Source organism: Danio rerio, chromosome 21 (genome assembly GCF_049306965.1).
Source record: "Danio rerio strain Tuebingen ecotype United States chromosome 21, GRCz12tu, whole genome shotgun sequence".
Taxonomy (NCBI): domain Eukaryota; kingdom Metazoa; phylum Chordata; class Actinopteri; order Cypriniformes; family Danionidae; genus Danio; species Danio rerio.
The window spans coordinates 37,751,185-37,769,237 of record NC_133196.1 but is presented as its reverse complement, the minus strand read 5'-3'; the positions used below and the strand labels follow the sequence as shown (position 1 = coordinate 37,769,237).

At 34.0% G+C, this 18,053-nt stretch overlaps 1 protein-coding gene across 1 annotated transcript in view; it reads right to left on the bottom strand.

The window, feature by feature from the left end:
* The window catches only part of map4k6 (mitogen-activated protein kinase kinase kinase kinase 6), a gene marked incomplete at its 5' end in the record, with an annotated part of 40,607 nt that overhangs the window by 10,321 nt on the left and 12,233 nt on the right, over window positions 1–18,053 (bottom strand). The window contains 15 exon segments of the mRNA NM_001045260.2: window positions 82–205; window positions 296–356; window positions 948–1,027; window positions 4,707–4,791; window positions 4,878–4,919; window positions 5,513–5,601; window positions 6,218–6,527; window positions 6,614–6,647; window positions 7,149–7,187; window positions 7,324–7,370; window positions 11,537–11,595; window positions 12,347–12,422; window positions 15,580–15,690; window positions 15,809–15,890; window positions 15,979–16,041. Of these exon segments, the coding sequence (NP_001038725.1) occupies window positions 82–205; window positions 296–356; window positions 948–1,027; window positions 4,707–4,791; window positions 4,878–4,919; window positions 5,513–5,601; window positions 6,218–6,527; window positions 6,614–6,647; window positions 7,149–7,187; window positions 7,324–7,370; window positions 11,537–11,595; window positions 12,347–12,422; window positions 15,580–15,690; window positions 15,809–15,890; window positions 15,979–16,041 (1,302 nt within the window).

The following is an 18,053-nucleotide window of genomic DNA, read 5'->3' as shown; positions in this document are numbered from 1 at the left end:
CTTCTTGTTATATGAATAAAATTATTCAATTATGTTATATACAAAATAGGAAGACAGAATTGTGTGTTTAATTCTACTAACCTTGCATTTATCTTTGTGCTCAGGCGGTGTGCATTAATTGCGAGATGTCCCTGTCTACGTTGCATATTTCTGCGATACTCAAACAGTGCTGGCAGGCTATGAGAAGTCAACTGTGATGACTTTCCTGTAAACAGAGAACCAGACAGACAATTATAGAGGATATCAAATCTTTGTTGTAAATTATATAAGGTTTTATTATTAATGCAGGACATACCTGAGATGGACATAAGGACATTGTTCATCACATATAACCAAATGCATCTCTGTGGAAGCAACTGAAAAATAAAAAATAATTAATAATACTCTTTCACTGGATGTTTGCTTTAGTAAATCATGGAGACCAGTAAGTGCTTTAAAATGAAACAAAATAAATTAATCATGAATTTACAGTTGAAGTCAGAATTATTAGCTCCCGTTTTTTCCTTTTTTTTCTCTCTTTTAAATATTCCCCACATTATGTTTAACGGAGCAAGGAATTTTTATCTGCTATACTGACTCTGTCAGATAAATAATAACTGATTATAGGTTAACTAACCTGCCTAGTTAACCTAATTAACCTAGTTAAGGCTTTAAATGACACTTTAAGCTGTATAAAAGTGTCTTGAAAAATATGTAGAAGAATATTATGTACTGTCATCATGACAAAGATAAAATAAATCAGTTATTAGAAATGAGTTATTAAAACTATTATGTTTAGAAATGTGTTGGAAAAATAAAAATTTGGGAAAAAATTTACCGGGGGGCTAATAATTCAGGGGGCTAATAAATCAGACTTCAGCTGTATAATTAACAATTATTTTGAATGTATGTATGTTTGTACATAGAATGCGTGTTTCTATATCTCACAGGGTAACTTATATGATTACCTTTTCCATAGTGTCCTCATGTAATTCATTGAGGTTGAGGGTGTAGACCCCTTCCTCAGCACCCAGCATAAGATATTGATCTATGAGTAAATATCAGTATATATGATTACGATATGCCAAGGTTGAAACTATCACCATGTTTTTACTGTACCTGTTGTTTCCCTTAAATGAACTACTACACTTTACAGGGTTCATGCACATTTTTACTACTAAAATTCCATGACTTTTTCCGAACTTTCAAGTACATTGTCATGGTGTAATGTTCATGTAATGTCTACATATACTTAAAAAAATAAAAATAAATACTTAACTTAAATATTAAGAAAACAATGATGTTCAAATTTATTACAGCATATCATAGAACATGCAACAATCTTTTTTTTTTTTAATTAGTTTTTATATCTGAGTAAAATTTATTTTGATAATGCTTAAACAATACTAACAATGTGAGATCAAGTTTTTGGCCAAGGACAGAAAAGTAGTAAAGACAACTAACCTGTTTTAGCATTGATATCGCATCCACAATAGTCACATCGCAGAATATGCAATGTTGGAATTATAGTTTAATATAGAGTTTAGTCATAATAGAGAAAAAGTGTGTCATGGGCATGCACTTTTAAAGAGATAATTCACCCAAAAATGACTAACCATTTTCATTACACCCTTCACTTGTTTTTTTTTTTTTGTTTTTTTTTAAATGAACACAAAAATAATAGAATTTAATAGCTCCAATAGTATTGAAACAAGTGAAGTGTGAGTGAATAGGGAGTACATTTTAATCTGAGTAAACTATCCCTTTAAGGCCTGTGACTGTGTGAACATTTCAATATTTTAAATTTTGAAACATCCGGCCACAAGAAACTTTTGCAACTTTAAGAAAGATTAAACAATCAAATAATACAATGAAGACTATGCAGAGTTGATTATTCAATGTCTGGCACATTTAGGAAATGGGAAATAAATTAATTTAATCCATTTTGGAATAAGGCTGTAACTTAAAAAAATGTGGAAAAAGTGAAGCTCTATGAAAACTTTCCGGATGCACTATATATTTCCAGTGAAAACCTACCAAATACTACTAAATTTAGAAAACATTATTACAACTAGGGATGTCCAGATCCTATCAGGTGATCGAAAATCTGGCCCAGTAACGCAGTTTCAGACTCGATCAGAACTGGACATTACCTCCTGATCAGGGATCACCAGTAATGCAGTGGCACAGAGTTAGACCTCTTTTTTGACTGCACACAAAAACAGCAATGCGTGCGGCATGACATCACTTTGTTGCAAATTGTTACTATTGTTTAACCCTAACTGCTAACACTATAGGATAAATGCTGGCAAAGAAGAACATGGAAGCAGCTTGTAGCAGAAAGCACGAGTATGTCTGTGGTCTGGAGGTATTATAACAGGGTATATACAGGAACCAGAGAGTTAGTTTTAAGACACTTTCCAAACATTTTAAGACCTTAAAACTACTTTCAACTGGAAACACTGGCGAAATTTTAACTTGCAGAATATTGACTAAATATCAATGTAAGAAACTAATCCAAAACTAAAACATTATCCATATACGGAATAAAACTCTATTAAATGTCTGCTTACAGACAGGAGGTTAAGGAGCTGGCTGTCTGGTGCAATCACAACAACCAGTAGCTCAACACGCTCAAAACAGAGGAGATGATAGTGGACTTTAGTAGAAACCCCCCTGCTAAGTAAACTGCCCCCACTAAGCATCATGGACAGCATTGTGGCAGCAGTGGAGTCATTCAGGTTCTAAGGCACCACCATCTCTGAGGACCTGAAGTGGGACACTCACATTGACTCCATTGTCAAAAAGCTCAACAGAGGCTGTAATTTCTTCGCCATCTGAGGAAGTTCAAACTTCCAAAGGAGCTGCAGAAACAGTTCTACACCTCCATCATTAAATCAGTCATCTGTACATAAATATTGGTCTGGTTTAGCTCAGCAACCAAATCCAACCTCCGAAGACAATGTCGCATAGTTCAGACTGCTGAGCGAATCATAGGTACAACCCTCCCTACTCTCTAAGAAATGTATTTTTTCAGAGCGAGCAAAAGGGCTACCAAAATCACTCTGGACCCCTCACACCCAGCACACTGCCTCTTTGAGCTTTTACCTTCGTGTCAACGCAACAGAGCACTGCGCACCAGAACAGCCCAACACAGAAACAGTTTCTTCCCTTAGGCAATCCATCTCATGAACACTTGATAATAATAATAATTTTGAAACCAACATCACTTCTTGCTATACACTTTTATACACTTATACACTTATTTAACAACACACTTTACATGCCAATTTGCACATAACAGTTGCACATATAACGTTGTACATAGTAATAAAGCTCTACATACACTTGTCTATTTGTATATTTGCATTCACTACTTGCTGCTTTTTGATATATTTATTATCTGTTTTTTGTCCTGTCTCTGTAATTTTGTTGCACTGTATAAGCTCTGTCACGAAAACAAATTCCTTTTATGTGCTAACATACCTGGCAATAAAGCTCTTTCTGATTCTGATGAATATAGCTAATGCAGCAGGTATGCGCCTATAGAACTGCAGAAATAATTGTGTTGCCTTGGTTACTGCAGTTAACAATGCAGCATGATGTCAAATCTAGTAGGATTTCATTGATCTCATAAACTACCCAGCATCCACTTTTTAATACATTTTAAGAGCCTTAAACTTCTTTACATTGATTTATCAACTTTTAATACTTTTTAATGTAATGTGTATTTATATAGCGCATTTATTGTGTATGGCCATACACCCAAAGCGCTTCACAATCATGAGGGGGGGTCTCTCCACACCACCACCAGTGTGCAGCATCCACTTGGATGGTGCGACGGCAGCCACAGGACAACGGCACCAGTGCGTTCACTACACACTAGCTGTTGGAGGAGTGGAGAGACAGTGATAGAGCCAATTCGGTTAAAGGGGATGATTGGGAGGCCATGATCGTAAGGGCGATAGAGGGACTTTGGCCAGGACACCGGGGTTACACCCCTGCTCTTTCATGAGATGTGCCATGGGATTTTTAATGACCACGGATTTTTAAGGACCTCGGTTTAACGTCTCATCCAAAAGACGGCGCCCACTGACAGTATAGAGTCCCCTTCACTTTTACTGGGGCATTAGGACTCACGCAGACCACAGGTTGAGCGCCCCCTGCTGGCCTCACTAACACCACATCAAACAGCAACCTAGTGTTCCCTAGTGGTCTCCCATCCAGGTACTGACCAGGCTCAGCCCTGCTTAGCTTCAGTGAGTAACCGGTCTTGGGCTGCAGGGTGACATGGCTGTGATAAAGGTTTTGAGACCTTACGGAAACCCTGTATAAAGTAGATGACGACAACATTGCCATAGCAAACAGTGAGATATGTAAACTTGGAAATGCAAGAGGTGGAAAGGAAAAGTCTACATTTAAGACAACAAGCAAATAGAGATGTTATATGTTCAAAAATGTGAATTAAATAAAAAATAAGGAACATCCTGGATCTGTTTCTTTCCCTTTTCTTTATTATTTTTTATGTATTAGAAAAGTATTGGATCAGGTTTAGGTATTGGTAGATCCTCCAAATCAAATGACTCGAATCGGGGGCAAAAAAACCTCATCAGGACAGTTCTAATTACAGGCATGTACTTGTTAAAAAATAGATTTTGGATCATTTTAGTCCCAAAAAGTTATAATATAAATAGCAACTTTAAGTAAAAAGCTGCTAACTAAAGTACCTCTGGTTTTAGGTAGAACCCATGTAACAGCACAGTGAGTCTTTAATGGACAGCCGTTGAATACTTTGGAGAAGCAGGCCCCCATCTGGAAGACAATGTAGGATCATCACAGAAAAATAAGCATGAATTTAAGGCATGCAACAGAATTAGGGCTAATTATTCTGTACTTACATGTACTTGTGGTGTAGGTGGCAGTCCATGGACAACAGCTTTCTTTTATAAGTAATAAATTGCGAGAGACTGATTAAAGTTTGGTAATGATTACCTTGAGACATTCTCAAACACAGTTTGACTTTATTAATTAGTATAATATTTTAAAATACAGTTGAAGTCAGAATTATCAGCCTCCCTGTTTATTTTTACCCCAATTTATGTTTAACGGAGAGAAGATTTTTTCAACAAATTTCTTTAACTAGGTTTAGGCTTAACTAGGTTAATTAGGCTAACTAGCCAGCTTAGGGTAATTAGGCAAGTTATTGTGTAACAATGGTTTGTTCTCTAGACTAACGAAAAAATATATAGCTTAAAGGGGCTAATAATTTGACCTTAAAATGGCTTTTAAAAAATTAAAAACTGTTTTTATTCTTGCCGCAATGAAACAAATACGACTTTCTCCAGAAGAAAAAAATATTATCAAACATACTGTGAAAATTTCTTTGCTCTGTTAAATATCATTTCGAAAATATTTAAAAAAGAAAAAAATTCAAATGGGGGCTAATATTTCTGACTTCAACTGTATATAATAATGTATGTAATATTGCTACACACTGCTTGGTATTTTGCTATGTGCATCTTTATTTACTTACAGAGTCATCCTGTTTCCTTCTGAGAGTGCTCCATTCTGGAGAGACAGGAGAGTCCGGCGGGGTGGAATAAGTCCTTGTTCCTCCTGGGTCTGGAGCGACAGAGCTCTCTGGTATTAAACCTGTTTAATGTGTCAGTGTTTGGCTTTAGAACTAGTATTAATTGTGTCCTGCTAACTCTATGTAAAGTTCCCTGCAGGTTCAATATCTCAGTGAAGTTGGCACCCCATAAAAACAAACAATCCCCAAAACTATGACATTAGTTTCTGCTACGTTTTTGCTGTTTTGTGCAGCAAAAACGAATGTTTGTGCTGGTTTGAGGTCTGGGATATTAAGCATTATTTTTTTGACCGTGAGACGGCACTTTCCACCCCATGCTCAAATGACTTCAAATCAGCACAGGTCATTTGTGCTAAACTTGTGGTGGTTTGTGCCATTAAAACAAACACTTTATAATTTTTTTTTTTGTTTAGATATGACCAAAGTATCAGCACAAACGAATGGCATAGTTTTGGGGATTGTTTGTTTTTATTAGGTGCCAACTTCACAAAGGTAAGTTCAATCCCTGAAAGCACTATGTAGTTGATAATGTACTCTGTTATTAAATGTAATACAATTAAAACACTGCTGATAGAAATTAGTAAAGCATAACTCTAGAGATATTCTGATTTCAAGTGTTAGCCTATTCTTTGAACTGAAAGATCTCACCTTCAGTTGGAGTTAAACAGAGGGAACCTAGACTGGTGGAATGACTGAGGAAGGAGGAGTCTGTGAATAGGCAGGAGTTTGTGATGAGCGACATGTGGGACAATGTTGAACCAATAAGCAAAGCCGATTCACTGAGTAGGCTAGGGTTAGTGTTGGGGGCAGGGTTCTTCAGAGAGCTAGAGCCAATAATAGGCGAGGGGATAGAAGAGGGAGTGGGAGCTTTTTTTTCTTGATGGCAGAGGGCTGTTGATTGGGGAGAAGAGGCCATCCTCTTCACAGTCCCATATTTATCCTCTTCATTTGGTGAGTGCTGTTGATATTACGGACACAAATAAGCAATATATAAATGGTACTTATGCTATGTCTCTTTTCAAGCTTACTTTTATTCATTCCTACCTCAACTGAAGAGACCCTCTTTATAGTTAAACTCCTGCAAAATAAGAATTTGTCTTTTAAACCGGCAAAATACATATAAATACATATTCTGTACCAGCTATCATGCACTATAGGAATTAAACAGTATATAAAAAATATAATATAATATAATATAATATAATATAATATAATATAATATAATATAATATAATATAATATAATATAATATAAACATAAGCTAAAAAGAATGCACTAATTCTAATAGGGTTAAACATGTTTAAACACAAATTTCAGGTTTGTCTGAGGCAACCAAAAAATCCAACTGTTCTTAGCAAGTACATGGTTTTCTTCAATATTACTCAGTGTTTAAATGTAAAGTTTGCATTGTATCAAAGATTAAATACATAAATTCAAAAATATGTTTTTAAAATATGGTAATCATTTTGTAATTTGTGCCACCTTACAGCTTGTTCCCTGAACATTCCCTACATTAACAGAAATTTCCAATAGTAGTCACTTATTTCTATATCTATGTCAAGGCATTATAAATAATCACCTTTCCATCAAGGCCTCTTCCACACATTCTAACAAACTCCTGCAAAATAAAAAGGCATCTTTTAAACTCTTTCCTCTAAGAACTGTATGTTATTAGGCCCTCTTAACAGCTAAATTTAGCACTTAACAATGAGACTCAAATGTCAATGGATTGCAAAGAGTGAAACTGAACCTACGGAGAGTCCTTGTCTGCGCTGATAGAGCTCCAGTCATCATATGCCTCCTAAAACAGAACAGCAAACCAATTATTTTCTAGTAATTACATTATGATAAGTTACAAAATAACAGCAAAATATAAATCCACATACTTTTTAATTATTTTTATAAACTTTTACTTCTATATTTTTTAATAAAGCAAACATGCAATGAATATCAATTTCAATTATTTAAAAAATATGTCTTAAGTGCTGTTTAACCGAGATATATATTTTTCAACATAATCGTTTTTAATGACTAATTTCTAATGCCGCATTTATTTTGTCTTGTCATGACATAATACATAATAGTTTACTAGTTAATTGGCAAGATATTGTTATTTAAGCAATTTAAAGGCTTAATTCGGGTAATTAGTTTAACTAGGCAAGGTTAATATGGCAGGTTACTGGATAACAGTGATTTGTTCTCTAGCCAAGTGAAAAAATATATTTCATTAGGGGGCAATAGTTTTTCATTCAATATTATTGACCTTAAAAATTGTAAAAACTGCTTTTTTTCCAGCCAAACTGAAAGAACTAAGATTTGTACAGAAATAAAAAGAATATTATAGGAATTACAGAGAAAAGTTCATTGCTCCGCCAAACATAATTTGGGAAATATTTAAAAAAGAATCAAAATGTCACAGGAGGGCTAACAATTTTGCTCTAAAATTGAGCTAATAAATCTATATACAGTGGGGGAAATAAGTGTTCATCATGCCACCATTTTTCTCAGAAAACATATTTCTAAAAGTGCTGCTGACTTGAAATTTTCACCAGATGTTGATAATAACCAAAGTAATCCACATATGAAAAGAAAACAAAATAATTAGTTTACAAGTTAAGTTATTTGTGAAATGATATGAAAATGAAATGACACAGGAAAAACATATTAAACACATGATGAAAGGGAAGTGTAAAAAGGCAGTGAAATCCTAGAGAGCAGCTGAAATCTTTATTCAGCAACCCTCTGCCCTTCCTTATTATAAATTAATATTAGTTGCTTCAGTCCAACATTATCTACATTATCAGGATGATGAAGATCAAACCAGAGTGAACATTTCAGTAAGACAATGAACCAAAATACAGCCAAGGAAACTCTTATTATTTATTTCTTCTTATTTAATTATTTCAGAAAATTAAATCACCAATCAATTGACCAGCTGAAAGCAGATTTTAAGTCCAGCGCAGAGCGCGTTAGTTATGCACCTCGCTTACACATTGCTAAAAACACAAAAGATAATATGCAATACAGTAATACGCAAATATCTTTACAAATAAAAAAGAATTAAAGGATTACAAAATTATATTATTTATTTCTCAGAATTTTGTGATAAATTTATTCCTAAATACCCCAATATCTGTTAGTTCAATGATGATTATGATCTAAACTTTCCAACGTTGGATATTTCATACTGCACTAACTGCAACCAAGAAAGTGATATTTGAAATATGGCATGAACCCGCTGTAAGAACGTTCTACAGCAAGAATTAACAGAGCTAAACCCAAAACAATCAAAGCATGGTCTAACTTTATTGAGAATATTTCTTAAACTGCATAATAACTAGATAAACTAAAGTATACTAAAATATAAATAATATTATATTAGAGGTGTATAAAGATCACTTCAGAGTTTTTCTTTTCTTTTTAAAATGAAAATTTAAATTACAATTAGAATATATATTTTTTCTTTTTAAAATGTATTTTCATTTAATGCAAACCCTGGCTTGTATATAGTTGTTGCTAGCTATGCGTGCTGGCTTGGTTCTGCAATACATAAATAATCACACAAAAAAAATCTATATATATATCTATACTGTATATATATAGCCTGCAGAGTAATGATGATTTAACTATCATTCCGGCCACACAAGCGTATCAGCACCATTGTGGTCCAGTGGTCAGCACGTTGCGTTACGACGTGTTCGATCCTCACCTGAGTAATTAGGTTTTTTTTTTCATTTTTATTGTTAAGACATATAAAACTGTAAGGTTGTTGAACATTTGAAGTTCTAAAGCAGCTGTTTTCTTGAAAAAGACGTGATAGTGTAATTAGAAACTGAATGGGAAATGATCTTATTTAATGTAGTCAGTCGTGAACTGAGGTGGGCCGGTCTAATGCTTGAAACTCCAGGGCTGAAAAGGAGTCCCACTCCAGCCCTGGTTATATCCAAACACACTTCCTATTCTTATGGACCATATAGTGACATACGTCTCAAAAACCTGACAGATGGATCAAAAGATCTAAACTAATTATTATTAAAACAAATATAAATAGGCATATAATAAATACTACTACTTATAACATTATACAAAATAAACAATTATGAATAAACTGAAAAAAGGCATGGAGGCCAGAAGAAGGCATAGAGACAGTGGTTTTATATTTATGTAGAAAATAATAATTTTTGTAACATTTTAATATTTAATTTTTTTTAATGTAAAGATATTTGTGTATTGCTGTACATCCTGTCTTTATTAAGCAATGTGTAAGGCATAACTAACGCGGTCTGCGCTGGACCTTAGACCTGCTTTTAGTTGGTTAATGGGGCGGTCCATTTCAGGTCTTCAAAATAGCAATGCGCCAATGATGTGCCTTAACACACCTCTATTTTAGACCAGTACACGCATGAGTGCACAAAGTGGCGCAAATGGATTTCCTATTTAAACACTGTGGCACAAAATGTAAAAATTAGGGTTGCGCTGGTCTAAAAATAGAAACAAATCACCATACATGTCTTGTACCTAATTGCACCGGGTGTATGATAGGGCCATATTTATTCTATTGGATTCAGGTGATTGACTGGGAGATTTTTTTAAACTAGTTTAGAGTTTCCTTGGGTGTATTTGTGCAGCTTTGCTGTCTAACTACTGATGGTAATTTGATACGAGATTTGACAGAGATTTGGGCAGATTTTTTGTGAAGACATGTTCAGGGTTCATACACATTTTTACTACTAAAATTCCATGATTTTTCCAGATCATTCAAGTGCAACTTTATGACTTAATGTTTAATGTAATCTTTTTAATTACTTGTTAAATAATAAGCAATACAATTATGTTTAAATTTATTACAGCATATCATAAAACACACAACAATCTCTTTTGTTTAAATTTGTTTTTTTATCAATGTAAATTTATTTCTAATAATGCCTACACAGCACTAGCAATGTCAGAGCAAGTTTATGGCCAAGGACAGAGAAGAAGTAAAGACAACTAACCTATATTCAAGTTAGGGCCACACAATATATTGTTTTAGCATTGATATCGCAACATCCACTATAGTCACATTGCAGAAAATGCAAGATTGGGATTATAGTTTATATAGAGTTATAGAGTTTTATCATAATAGAGTAAAAGTTTATCATCTGCATGCATTTTTAAAGAGATAGTTCACCCAATAATTACTGACCATTGTCATTACACCCCTTATTTGTTTCAAACATTTATGATTTTTTTTTAATTAACACAAAAAGAATATAATTTAATAACACCTATAGGATTAAAACAAGTAAAGTGTGAGCAAATAGTGAGTTAATTTTATTTTTGAGTAAACTGTTCCTTTAGGGCCTGTGACTGTGAACATTTCAATATTTTAAATTTTAAAACATCCGGCCACAATAATTTTTTTAACTTTAAAAAAAGTTTAAATAATATACAATGAAGACTGTGCAGTGTTGATTATTCAATATCTGTACCTGAATATTGAATGCCTGAAAACTATAATTCACTTTTATCTTTACTATACTTTATTTATCTAAGCTTGAAATTTCTTTGTTATATATTATTCGAGATTCACTCCTCTACAAAATCCCCCCAATCAATCCAAATAAACCTGTTAAATCATCTATTAAAATTGTATTCACATCACAATATATATCACAAAAATGCAAAATATGTGATTTTTCCAATATCGTGCAGCCCTAACTCAAGTATACAGAGATATGTTAAACTAATTTCCATGACTTTCACAAAACTTTGTGGGTTTTTCTGTTTTTCCAAAACTGTTCCAGACCTGAAAAACGCCATGTCAAAATTCCATGACTTTTTGCAGGCTTTCCATGAACGTATGAACCCTGTATTTAATAATAATAATAATAATAATAATAATAATAATAATATTATTATTATTATTATTATTATGCACCCTATTAGACAAATTCATTTAGATTTTATTCAAATTTTTATTCTCACCAGAACTGGACAGGGATCTGTCTCCTTTCTCATAGGTAGTCCAAACTTCACATGGTCAACTGGAAAGCAGAAAAAGATGTAGTCACATGTCAAAATAGAATCATTGTATTCACACCACACTTCCCCTTCATATACAATGTGTGGTAGGACTGTAGTGCATGACTTTCTGTATTATTGTCTTCATGACATTCTACCATGCAGATTTGGCTGTACACTCCTGCATTTTTGCAAACAAATATAAACCCAAAGGCACACTCAGAAACGCACACAATGCATCCTTTCATTGCTCTACAGTGGCTTCTCAATTACAATAGCTGTTGTTGTCCAGTTAAACTTGGCTTGTGGCCATGACTTGCTGTAATCTGCCAAAGCACAGCAATGACTTTCACTGACAAATGTCACATTTTTGTCACTCCTGATTAGTGATCACTACTTGTGTAGAAAGTTCATGACAATCATTTTACTCAACAATTCTTTGTATTATAGTGTTGGAGAAAATTTGATGAGTTTTTGTGAATGCTATTTTAAACAACTTTAAATTGATGCACATGCCACTATAGACTTTGAGTGTATTGAGTAGAGCAAAAAACAACTAGGAACAATTCGTACTCTAGGTGTCAGGTTCAAATGAAAAAAAGATCAATTTGCTCCCCCAATTTAATACATAAAGGAAAACTCAAGTAAAGGTTTCTCTTGTCAAAAATGCATTCATGTATTCATGTGATGTTTGTGACAACAATTTTAAAAATCATTACATTTTTACCAAAAAACAACTGTTTTACTGTGTGTTAGATTATAAACAGGACTCACACTGCTGTTCTGACAGAGTCCTCTGAACAGGAAGTTTTGCTAAAGAATGAATCTTATCTGGTAGGACGCTGCAAGTCTGTAAACACACAGACACAAACAATGACATAAACTCTGAAATCACATAGTAAAAAAACATACAGAGACGTTACAAATCCTATATAATGTCTCAGTTTAATACTAGTCTACTATTTGATTGAGTATTAAAGGTGAAGTGTGTATGTTTGGTAAACGTTTTGGTACCAAATTGAACTGCAAAAATAAAGATTTCTGAAAATCTGTAAAATTTAATTTAATATTTGTTTTTTTGTAATTCTACTAAAGTTTAGCATCACTACAAAAAAAGTTCCATTAGTGTCAGGACTCCAGACTGATAAGCTGGTTCTATTTTGGTTTGTTTGTTTGTTTGTATTTAACCACATGCTTCTTTGTTTGTACTCCTGATTGTTTCTTACCGCCCCATCATTCTCTTTCATTTAGTTGATTTGTTTCACATGTCTTTGCTCATTTCCTCCTCATTAGCTCCCCTTTTTATTCTCCTTATTTGTGCTATTAGTTTTTGACTCTAGGGCACCGTTGCAGAAAGGAGATTAAGTGAAATCTCAAAGTATGTTAACCCCGAAATGAAAGAAACTCTGTGTTTTCCATTTCAAAATGGCAGGTTTGTCACATTCGAGAAAGCCTGTTTCTGAAAGAGAGGTAACTTTATTCAGGATCAGTTATCATAGTAAGGAGCAGGTTTTATTCTGTAAACTGAGTTTCTGTTAGTCTCCTTCCCTTTTTTAAAGATAAAGTGGTATATTTCGCCTTAGCCTTACATTTCCACCCACCTATAGTTATGTGCTTTTTAAAGATGTGAAGAAAAAACAGTTGATGGAAACGCCAAGATGTGCATAACTTTTGAAAACGTGCATAAAAAAATGTATGCTCATTACTGAGTAGGATAAACTTTTATTCGTTACGAAAAGATGCGATGGAAACAATTTTACCAAACAAATGGTCATGTGATTTTGTTGTAAGAGATCATATGATGATTAAAATGTGTTCAAATGGACAAACCAGCCGGCTGAGCACACTTTAAAACATCTGAAATGTTGTTTTGGTCATTCTAAAATGCCTGAACTATTTCAGTATTAATGTTATTATATTATTAATGACATCCAGAGCTGTCAAGAGTGTCTGTGCTCCGCATCTGACACCTTCAAACACCACCACTGGGGCACAAATCATTTAATAAATTAAAAAAAAAGATTCATGCAGCTTCTTCTAACGCAGTGAATTCTGTTTTTACTGTTGATATTTGGCACCAGTTAATCAGGATGTGGATTTTGTTCGCTTTGACTCGTTGGATGGAAACGCTGCTTTAGTCACATATCTTTTATGTGATATTCCAGTTTTGCACATAAATTTAATTGACATTTTTGGATGGAAACAGCAGTTACCTACATTTCAGTAACATAAAGAACAAAGTCACGAGAATGGCTTGTACATTTAAAATAAATAATTCGCTTAAATTCAGTGACCTTCAAAAAGGATATCTACTGTAACTAGAGTAATGGGATTATTACTCATTCTAAAAACGATTTTTTTAGTTCTGCTTACATTCTTAATGTCATATCAACCTCTACCATTGATCAATAAAAACGGCAGACACACAAGTGCACTTTTAAACCTATTCAAAACTCAATTTTAGAAATTTTAGAAAATTCTTAAACTGATCAACATGTAAAAGTGAAAACATTAAATTAAACGTTTACACAGAACATTGATTTAAGTATATATGCATTCTTGTTGTTGTAGAAACTATGCAGCAGCCTATTTTATGTAATTTATTGCAATCACATCTAAAATAACTTCAAAATTACAGCTAATTCCCCACTTTTTTCAAGTGAAAAGTCAATAAACATCACACATTACAATATTTTTTATTATACTTAAATATTATAAATGTAAACTTGCGCATTAACTTGGACAGCTGTTTTTCCATGCTGTTTCTGTTTTACTGATGCAGTGGTGTTGCTTTTTTAATATATGGTCATATTTTCTATTACTGTGCATGAGCACATCAAGTTCAGCAGAAGAAAGAAATGTTGATCTCTTTTTTTTGATGTTGCCATGGTGGCTCGTAATATTTGCGCTTCATTGATAATGCCTTTTTATAGTTGCGGTGTGCATGCTTAACTATGAACCAAAAACTCTTTTTTAATCTCTTGGTAAGTCAACTCAAAGTTCAAGTTTAAACTCTGAGTTGGTTGAACCTCCTTACTGAAATAGGCCCCAGGACTATCTCCCTATCTTCCCAGCACGTTTGTCTAGTCCCTGGCTTACCTTGCTAGGTGTTTGCACTTGTGTTGCCTGAACTTATGATGTCCTTGACTCATACCCTTGACTGGCCTGGTTCTGACTGTTGCTTGATTCCTCTCCAACCTGCCACAGATCTAACAGCCAGACTATTTTTTTTTGTTCCTGAATATTACTAGTCATTCTCCCCCAATTATTCCAGCGACAAGTCCGCAAGTATTTTCTTTTGCTATTGCTTTTGTTTTTGCCATTTTCACTTATTGATTGGACTGTTTGATTTTTGCCTTATATTACAAATTATTTGTTTTCATCTTTTTTTTTTTATAGAAGTTATATATTATCTTAACTCTTAACTTTGTTGAAAATAAAGTAGCCTATTTTTAGTTCTTAACTTGCACTGTAAACTTAAAGTTTAGTTTTATAATGTAATTTTAAATATAAGTAAATGTTGAACTATGAAATGATGTACGAGTTTTATTTCTCCGTAATCTGTGTTAGTAATTACATTAACTAATAAAACCATATTATTAATGCTGATTATTAAGCAAGACGTAATTGAATAGTAATCACAAATCCATTTACATAGTGTAATTTTAGTATCAATAACAAACTATTATAGTATTTTTAGTAAAAATTTTTTTTTTATTTTTGTAGTTTAAATTTTGTAGTTTTGTTAGTCTATTTTTTTATTTCAGTGCTTTGCTATATTTTTATTATATTACTTTTGCATTTCAAACAAAACAAAATTGAGGGGTGTTACCTTGGTAACTAGCTTTAATAAAATAACTGGAAAAGTATGTATAGCTTTTTTCAGGTAAGTAAAAGTTAACTGTAACTAACAGTAATATGCCCACTACAGATTTAATCGATCATGTTCTGAAAAAAACTATTTTTCCCCAATTTAAAGTAAAACATTATTATTGTCCTTTGTTCACCTCTAGATCGCTTTCATCCATAGTCTGTGTCTGTTGCAGATCAGGGTTATTGACTGTGTCCAGCAGCTCTATAACAAGGTTGCGTGTGAGGAGCTGCATGACAAAAGCATGCTGAAAACAGAGAGGAACAAAAGTCATTATAACTAATACAATTGTTATAATTAGGTCCTGCATTTAAACAAACAAAAAACATTATTAAAGATAGTCTACATAGTTTGGGTTAACATACTTGTAGGATCTTTTCTGCTGTTGGCCTTTTCCGAGGGTTCTTGGTGAGAGCCATTTTGATGAAACTGTGAAATTCTGTGGACCTGATGTTACAAATAAAATTGTTTCCATTCTTTTTGCAAATAGAATAGTTTATTATTTTATGCAGAGATAGGCAAATCAACAGTTTACCATTTGTTCTTTTCCTTCAGTTTCGGAGGCTGAAAACTGCTCTTGGACATCAGCATTAAAGCTCTGAAGGCAAATTTGGAGAGTTTACAAAAAAGTCTACACAAAGTATTTTTCCCACTTTTTTTCTAGGGAAAACTAAAATCGCTCTTTTCTGCATGTGAAAACATAGAATAGCATCATGATTAACAAGGAGTCCAAAATCAGCTGGCTGACACTGTGTAATCTAAAGACGATAAAGCAAAATAAATGAAACAGGGACAGTTAAGACTGGGAAATGCATTTTTTACAATGACTACTGAGTTTTAAATGTTTGAGCAAATACTCATGAGTCTACATGTACAGTGAGTAAAATAACAACAGTGAACACAATCATTTATTCATTCACTTTCTTTCGGCTTAATCCATTTTTTTAATCTTGGGCCGCCACAGCGGAATGAACCCCCAATTTATCCAGCACATTGTTTATGCAGGGGATGCCCCTCCAGCTGCAACCCATCACTGGAAAACATCCCTACACACTAATTCACACACGTACAGACAATTTTAGCTAACCCAAGTGACCTATACCACATGTCTTTGGACTTGTGGGGGAAACCGGAGCACCCAGAGGAAACCCATGCGAACACGGGGACAACATGCAAACTTTACACAGAAATGCCAACTGACCCAGCAGAGGCTCGAACCAGTGACCTTCTTGCGGTGAGGCAACAACACTACCTACTGCGCCACCCACGCGTAATCATATTTCAGAGAAAACATGTATACCTAGGTTGTGTAGACTTTGGCAGGGCATACACTATGTGATTTTGGCCTGATTTTTTAGATGAATTCTGACATGTACATCCCTTCTTTGAATTTTGCTGAATTTCAGCTTTTTAGTGCAGAATTTGAAAGCCGATTAGATAATCAGTTAGATTGGCAGACAATTTTTTGACATGGCAGAAATTTTGATCGGATCCAAGCATTGGACTGTTCAGAGCTTTTCGATTTTCAATTCAATTAATCTCTTTCTATAGCGCTTTTACAATGTAGATTGTGTCAAAGCAGCTTAACATAGAAGTTCAAGTAAATTGAAACTGTGTCAGTCCAGTTTTCATAGTTGAAGTTCAGTTTAGTTCATTTCAGGGTGGTTTAATTTTCAATGCTGAAAGTCCAAACACTAAAGAGCAAATCCATCAATGCCCAGCTCCACAAATCCCAAAAACAAGGAAGCCAGTGACGGTATGAACTGATTCAGTCAACATAGACTCATTCTGAAAACGTAGCCCTATATACGTTTCTGGAGATGACGAATTTTGTAGCCAGAGCTATGTATGGCTGCATTTCATCTTTAAAAAGAATGATACAAGACAGTATGATGTCGTTCTTTTTCTCACTTAAAAGCTGACCGCTTACTTCTGTATAGACGGCTTTTCCACTGTTATTAGTTTGTCTGGTAGCTCGACAGACGATTGACTTGAGAAGCAGAGCGAAGTTGACCGCATCAACCGGATTCAAGTCCAGTGAAGAATGGTTCCAGACAGCAGGTAGGACAAAAACAAAAGCTAAAAAATGAAATAAACAACTAAATAACAGGGTGACAATGTTGTAAAAATCGGGGGTTCTTTTCTTAATTTCTTTAAAACACTGCAGTTGGGTTTAGGCAAGCAGGAGGGCTGGTCAATTGGTGCGTTTTAAAACACTATTGGTTGGGTTTAGGGAAGGGGGAGGGTGGGGGTATCGGTCAGTTGGTCAGTCAGAGATATTTGAGAGCTGAAAAAGCGTACACATCGGCATCTGGTGGATTTTTGAAAAGAAAAACTGCAAAAAATGTAGCTCCTTGGTCGTATTTTGCACTCTCCAGAAATGTATGTAAGGGTACGAAATTAGAATGAGCCTCGTTGGATTTAGTTGTTTAGTTGATTTAGCGTTTTAGAAAAAGATACACACACTTGCAGGCTCATGCTGAAACGATATGGATATACTCTAGGCACAGAAATATTTAAAAGTGTATGAAATTCTGTTTAGAAAAAAAATCATTTGTATGAAATGTTTAGAAAAATATAAATAATGTTTATAAAACATGTATAGTGTGA